Source organism: Oncorhynchus gorbuscha, unplaced genomic scaffold, assembly GCF_021184085.1.
Source record: "Oncorhynchus gorbuscha isolate QuinsamMale2020 ecotype Even-year unplaced genomic scaffold, OgorEven_v1.0 Un_scaffold_5217, whole genome shotgun sequence".
Lineage (NCBI taxonomy): Eukaryota > Metazoa > Chordata > Actinopteri > Salmoniformes > Salmonidae > Oncorhynchus > Oncorhynchus gorbuscha.
The window spans coordinates 7,501-15,000 of NW_025749068.1; the positions used below are offsets into that span (position 1 = coordinate 7,501).

A 7,500-nucleotide genomic window follows, 5' to 3' on the forward strand; every position below is an offset into this window, starting at 1 on the left:
TGTGATGGTGTGTGTGATGGTGTGTGTGACGGCGGTGTGATGGTGTGTGTGACGGCGGTGTGGTGATGGCGTTGTGATGGTGTGTGTGACGGCGTTGTGATGGTGTGTAACGGCGTTGTGATGGTGTGGTGATTGTGTGTGACGGCATTGTGATTGTGTGTGACGGTGTTGTGATGGTGTGTGATGGCGTTGTGATGGTGTGTGACGGCGTTGTGATGGTGTGTGACGGCGTTGTGATGGTGTGTGTGATGGCGTTGTGATGGTGTGTGTGACGGCGGTGTGGTGACGGCGTTGTGATGGTGTGTAACGGCGTTGTGATGGTGTGGTGATGGTGTGTGACGGCGTTGTGATGGTGTGTGATGGTGTGTGACGGCGTTGTGATGGTGTGTGACGGCGTTGTGATGGTGTGTGACGGCGTTGTGATGGTGTGTGTGACGGCGTTGTGATGGTGTGTGTGACGTCGTTGTGATGGTGTGTGACGGCGTTGTGATGGTGTGTGACGGCGTTGTGATGGTGTGTGACGGCGTTGTGATGGTGTGTGACGGCGTTGTGATGGTGTGTGACGGCGTTGTGACGGCGTTGTGACGGCGTTGTGATGGTGTGTGATGGTGTTGTGATGGTGTTGTGATGCTGTTGTGATGCTGTTGTGATGGTGTGTGACGGCGTTGTGACGGCGTTGTGACGGTGTTGTGATGGTGTGTGACGGTGTTGTGATGGTGTGTGACGGTGTTGTGATGGTGTGTGACGGAGTTGTGATGGTGTGTGACGGCGTTGTGATGGTGTGTGACGGCGTTGTGATGGTGTGTGTCGGCGTTGTGATGGTGTGTGTGACAGCGTTGTGATGGTGTGTGTGACGGCGTTGTGATGGTGTGTGACGAGTTGTGATGGTGTGTGACGGCGTTGTGATGGTGTGTGTGACGTGTGATGGTGTGGTGACAGCGTTGTGATGGTGTGTGTGACGGCGTTGTGATGGTGTGGTGACGGCGTTGTGATGTTGTGTGACGGCGTTGTGATGGTGTGTGACGGCGTTGTGATGGTGTGTGTGATGGTGGTGTGTGACTGTGTGGTGATGGTGTGTGACGGCGTTGTGATGGTGTGGTGATGGTGAGTGTGATGGTGTGGTGATGGCGTTGTGATGGTGTGTGTGATGGCGTTGTGATGGTGTGTGTGTTCTAGGAGTTGGAGTGTCTGCAGGACCACCTGGAAGACCTGCTGTCAGGGTGTGGTGAGGTGGTGGGCAACCTGACAGAGCTGCAGTCTGAGGTACCACTGTCTTCATGTTGGATGGACTGTGGCTGTTACCCTGATAAAGATGAGCAAAAAAGACTGGATAAAATGAATCATACAAATAACAAACTATATTATTACTATAGTATTATTATTATATTATATATTATATATTATTATATATATATTACTATAGTATATGTTATATTAGTACTATATTATTATTATTATATTATATATTATTATATATATATTATATAGTATATATTATATTAGTACTATATTATATAGTATATGTTATATTAGTACTATATAATATAGTATATGTTATATTAGTACTATATTATATAGTATATGTTATATTATTACTATATTATTATATTATATTATTATATTATATATATATATTACTATAGTATATGTTATATTAGTACTATATTATTATTATTATATTATATATTATATATTATTATATATATATTACTATAGTATATGTTATATTAGTACTATATAATATAGTATATGTTATATTAGTACTATATTATATATATATATATATATATATATATATAGTATATATTATATTAGTACTATATTATATAGTATATGTTATATTAGTACTATATTATTATATATTTATATTAGTACTATATAATATAGTATATGTTATATTAGTACTATATTATATAGTATATGTTATATTAGTACTATATTATATAGTATATGTTATATTAGTACTATATTATATAGTATATGTTATATTAGTACTATATAATATAGTATATGTTATATTAGTACTATATTATATAGTATATGTTATATTAGTACTATATTATATAGTATATGTTATATTAGTACTATATAATATAGTATATGTTATATTAGTACTATATTATATATATATGTTATATTAGTACTATATTATATAGTATATGTTATATTAGTACTATATTATATAGTATATGTTATATTAGTACTATATAATATAGTATATGTTATATTAGTACTATATTATATAGTATATGTTATATTATTACTATATTATTATTATTATATTATATATATATATTACTATATATATTACTATAGTATATGTTATATTAGTACTATATTATTATTATTATATTATATATTATATATTAGTATATATATATTACTATAGTATATGTTATATTAGTACTATATAATATAGTGTATGTTATATTAGTACTATATTATATAGTATATGTTATATTAGTACTATATTATATAGTATATGTTATATTAGTACTATATAATACTATAGTGTTTAAAATACCTTATTTACATCCGTTTTCTGACCCTTTGCTCTGAGACTCGATACTGAGCTCAGGTACATCCTGTTTCCATTGATCATCCTTCAGATGTTTCTACAACTTCATTGGAGTCCACCTGTGGTAAATTCAATTGATTGGACATGATTTGGAAAGACACACACCTGTCAATATGAGGTCCCACAGTTGACAGTGCTTTTTAGAGCAAAAACCAAGCCATGAGGTCGAAGGAATTGTCCATAGAGCTCCGAGATGACAGGATTGTGTTGAGGCACAGATCTGGGGAAGGGTACCAAAACATTTTTGCAGCATTGAAGGTCCCCAAGAACACAGTGGCCTCCATCATTCTTAAATGGAAGAAGTTTGGAACCACCAAGACTCTTCCTAGAGCTGGCTGCCCGGCCAAACTGAGCAATCGGGGGAGAAGGTCCTTGGTAAGGGAGGTGACCTAGAACCCGATGGTCCCTCTGACAGAGCTCCAGAGTTCCTCTGTGGAGATTGGAGAACCTTCCAGAAGGACAACTGTCTCTGCAGCACTTCACCAATCAGGGCTTTATGGTAGTGTCCTGATGGAAGCCACTCCTCAGTAAAAGGCACATGACAGCTCGCTTGGAGTTTGCCAGAATGTACCTAAAGACTCTCAGACTATGACAAACAAGATTCTCTGGTCTGATGAAACCATGATTGAAATATTTGGCCTGAATGCCAGCGTCACGTCTGGAGGAAACCTGGCACCATCCCTACGGTGAAGCATGGTGGTGGCAGCATCATGCTGTGGGGATGTTTTCCAGTGGCAGAGACTGGGAGACTAGTCAGGATCAAGGGAAAGATTAACTGAGTCAAGAGATCCTTGATGAAAACCTGCTCCAGAGAGCTCAGGACCTCAGACTGGGGCGAAGGTTCACCTTCCAACAGGACAACGACCCTAAGCATACAGCCAAGACAACGCAGGAGTGGCTTTGGAACATGTCTCTGAATGTCCTTGAGTGGCCCATCCAGAGCCCGGACTTGAATCCGATCCAACATCTCTGAAGAGACCTGAAAATAGCTGTGAGGCGCTGCTCCCCATCAAACCTGACAAAGCTTGAGAGGATCTGCAGAGAAGAATGGGAGAAACTCCCCAAATACAGGTGTGCCCAGCTTGTAGCGTCATACCCAAGAAGACTGGAGGCTGTAATCGCTGCCAAAGGTGCTTCAACAAAGTACTGAGTAAAGGGTCTGAATACTTATGTAAATGTCATATTTCAATTTTATCATTTGTAATAAATTTGCTCAAATGTCTTAACCTGTTTGCTTTGTCATTATGGGGCATTGTGTGTAGATTGAGGCAGTATTTATATTTTTGAGTCCATTTTAGAATAAGGCTGTAAAATAACAAACTGTGGAGAAAGTCAAGTGATCAGAAAACCTTCCTAATGTACAGCTCCGTATGCGTGTTCTTTATCCAGTCTCGTCTTTATCCAGTCTCGTCTTTATCCAGTCTCGTCTTTATCCAGTCTCGTCTTTATCCAGTCTCGTCTTTATATCCAGTCTCATCTTTATATCCAGTCTCATCTTTATCCAGTCTCGTCTTTATCCAGTCTCGTCTTTATCCAGTCTCTTCTTTATCCAGTCTCTTCTTTATCCAGTCTCTTCTTTATCCAGTCTCATCTTTATCCAGTCTCATCTTTATCAAGTCTTCTGTATCTTTATCCAGTCTCCTCTTTATCCAGTCTCATCTTTATCCAGTCTCTTCTTTATCCAGTCTCTGTATGTGTGTTCTTTATCCAGTCTCCTCTTTATCCAGTCTCATCTTTATCCAGTCTCATCTTTATCAAGGGTACCAACCGTTCTGTATGTGTGTTCTTTATCCAGTCTCATCTTTATCCAGTCTCCTCTTTATCCAGTCTCATCTTTATCAAGGGTACCAACCGTTCTGTATGTGTGTTCTTTATCCAGTCTCTTCTTTATCCAGTCTCTTCTTTATCCAGTCTCCTCTTTATCCAGTCTCATCTTTATCCAGTCTCTTCTTTATCCAGTCTCTTCTTTATCCAGTCTCCTCTTTATCCAGTCTCATCTTTATCCAGTCTCGTCTTTATCCAGTCTCATCTTTATCCAGTCTCATCTTTATCCAGTCTCATCTTTATCCAGTCTCATCTTTATCCAGTCTCATCTTTATCCAGTCTCATCTTTATCCAGTCTCTTCTTTATCCAGTCTCTTCTTTATCCAGTCTCCTCTTTATCCAGTCTCATCTTTATCCAGTCTCGTCTTTATCCAGTCTCATCTTTATCCAGTCTCATCTTTATCCAGTCTCTTCTTTATCCAGTCTCATCTTTATCCAGTCTCTTCTTTATCCAGTCTCCTCTTTATCCAGTCTCATCTTTATCCAGTCTCTTCTTTATCCAGTCTCTTCTTTATCCAGTCTCCTCTTTATCCAGTCTCTTCTTTATCCAGTCTCCTCTTTATCCAGTCTCATCTTTATCCAGTCTCTTCTTTATCCAGTCTCTTCTTTATCCAGTCTCCTCTTTATCCAGTCTCATCTTTATCCAGTCTCGTCTTTATCCAGTCTCATCTTTATCCAGTCTCTTCTTTATCCAGTCTCTTCTTTATCCAGTCTCCTCTTTATCCAGTCTCATCTTTATCCAGTCTCTTCTTTATCCAGTCTCTTCTTTATCCAGTCTCCTCTTTATCCAGTCTCATCTTTATCCAGTCTCGTCTTTATCCAGTCTCATCTTTATCCAGTCTCATCTTTATCCAGTCTCTTCTTTATCCAGTCTCCTCTTTATCCAGTCTCATCTTTATCCAGTCTCTTCTTTATCCAGTCTCTTCTTTATCCAGTCTCCTCTTTATCCAGTCTCTTCTTTATCCAGTCTCTTCTTTATCCAGTCTCTTCTTTATCCAGTCTCATCTTTATCCAGTCTCTTCTTTATCCAGTCTCTTCTTTATCCAGTCTCATCTTTATCCAGTCTCATCTTTATCCAGTCTCTTCTTTATCCAGTCTCATCTTTATCCAGTCTCATCTTTATCCAGTCTCATCTTTATCCAGTCTCCTCTTTATCCAGTCTCATCTTTATCCAGTCTCATCTTTATCCAGTCTCATCTTTATCCAGTCTCATCTTTATCCAGTCTCATCTTTATCAAGGGTACCAACCGTTCTGTATGTGTGATGTCTCTGTATATTACTGTCTCCGGTCTGACATGGTCTCTCTGCTGTGACAGGACATTCATATTGAGGCCCTGCTGATCCGGGCCTGTCAGCCTGTCATCCAGTCTCACTGCCATGTAAGTGCCATGTAAGAACTCAGCTCTCTCTCTCAGCCTGACCTCAGAACAGCTTCAGAACTCAGCTCTCTCTCTCAGCCTGACCTCAGAACAGCTTCAGAACTCAGCTCTCTCTCTCAGCCTGACCTCAGAACTCAGCTCTCTCACTCAGCCTGACCTCAGAACTCAGCTCTCTCTCTCAGCCTGACCTCAGAACAGCTTCAGAACTCAGCTCTCTCTCTCAGCCTGACCTCAGAACAGCTTCAGAACTCAGCTCTCTCTCTCAGCCTGACCTCAGAACAGCTTCAGAACTCAGCTCTCTCACTCAGCCTGACCTCAGAACAGCTTCAGAACTCAGCTCTCTCACTCAGCCTGACCTCAGAACTCAGCTCTCTCACTCAGCCTGACCTCAGAACTCAGCTCTCTCACTCAGCCTGACCTCAGAACTCAGCTCTCTCACTCAGCCTGACCTCAGAACAGCTTCAGAACTCAGCTCTCTCACTCAGCCTGACCTCAGAACTCAGCTCTCTCACTCAGCCTGACCTCAGAACAGCTTCTCCTCTTTTGGCAAGTCTAAAAACAAGTTATCCCAACAGGGGATGTGATGGAGTGTCTGGTTCAGAACAAACACATCTCTCTCCTCTCTCTCTCCTCTCTCTAGGATGTATCTGATAACCAGGTGGAGTGTCTGGTTCAGAACAAACACATCTCTCTCCTCTCTAGGATGTATCTGATAACCAGGTGGATACAGGGGATGTGATGGAGTGTCTGGTTCAGAACAAACACATCTCTCTCTCTCCTCTCTCTAGGATGTATCTGATAACCAGGTGGATACAGGGGATGTGATGGAGTGTCTGGTTCAGAACAAACACATCTCTCTCCTCTCTCTCCTCCCTCCAGGATGTATCTGATAACCAGGTGGATACAGGGGATGTGATGGAGTGTCTGGTTCAGAACAAACACATCTCTCTCCTCTCTCTCCTCTCTCTCTAGGATGTATCTGATAACCAGGTGGAGTGTCTGGTTCAGAACAAACACATCTCTCTCCTCTCTCTCTCCTCCCTCCAGGATGTATCTGATAACCAGGTGGATACAGGGGATGTGATGGAGTGTCTGGTTCAGAACAAACACCAGAAGGAGATGAACAGCAAGTGTACCGTGGGAGTGACACACTTCCAGCTGGTGGGTCACCGTCGCTATGACAACACGCACACTGACTCATGTACACACACCTGGCGGGTCGCTGTCGCTATGACAACACGGACCAAGAAGCTGTTGACCTCACTATGACCCCCCCCACTGAACTGAACGCCCTGACTCACACACTCACTATCTCTCTGAATGATCCTCACACACCACACACTCACCATCTCTCTGAATGATCCTCACACACCACACACTCACTATCTCTCTGAATGATCCTCACACACCACACACTCACTATCTCTCTGAATGATCCACATAATCCCACACACTCACTATCTCTCTGAATGATCCTCACACACCACACACTCACTATCTCTCTGAATGATCCTCACACACCACACACTCACTATCTCTCTGAATGATCCACATAATCCCACACACTCACTATCTCTCTGAATGATCCTCACACACCACACACTCACTATCTCTCTGAATGATCCACACACTCACTATCTCTCTGAATGATCCACACACTCACTATCTCTCTGAATGATCCACACACTCACTATCTCTCTGAATGATCCACATAATCTC

At 41.2% G+C, this 7,500-nt stretch overlaps 1 protein-coding gene across 1 annotated transcript in view; it reads left to right on the forward strand.

Annotated features, from left to right (window-relative positions):
• Positions 1 to 7,500, forward strand: part of LOC124028998 (Golgi apparatus protein 1-like) — a gene marked incomplete at its 3' end in the record, with an annotated part of 21,612 nt that overhangs the window by 2,567 nt on the left and 11,545 nt on the right. The window contains exons 2-4 of the mRNA XM_046340875.1: positions 1,177 to 1,263; positions 5,719 to 5,781; positions 6,829 to 6,942. Of these exons, the coding sequence (XP_046196831.1) occupies positions 6,865 to 6,942 (78 nt within the window). The remainder of the gene's footprint in view (positions 1 to 1,176; positions 1,264 to 5,718; positions 5,782 to 6,828; positions 6,943 to 7,500) is intronic.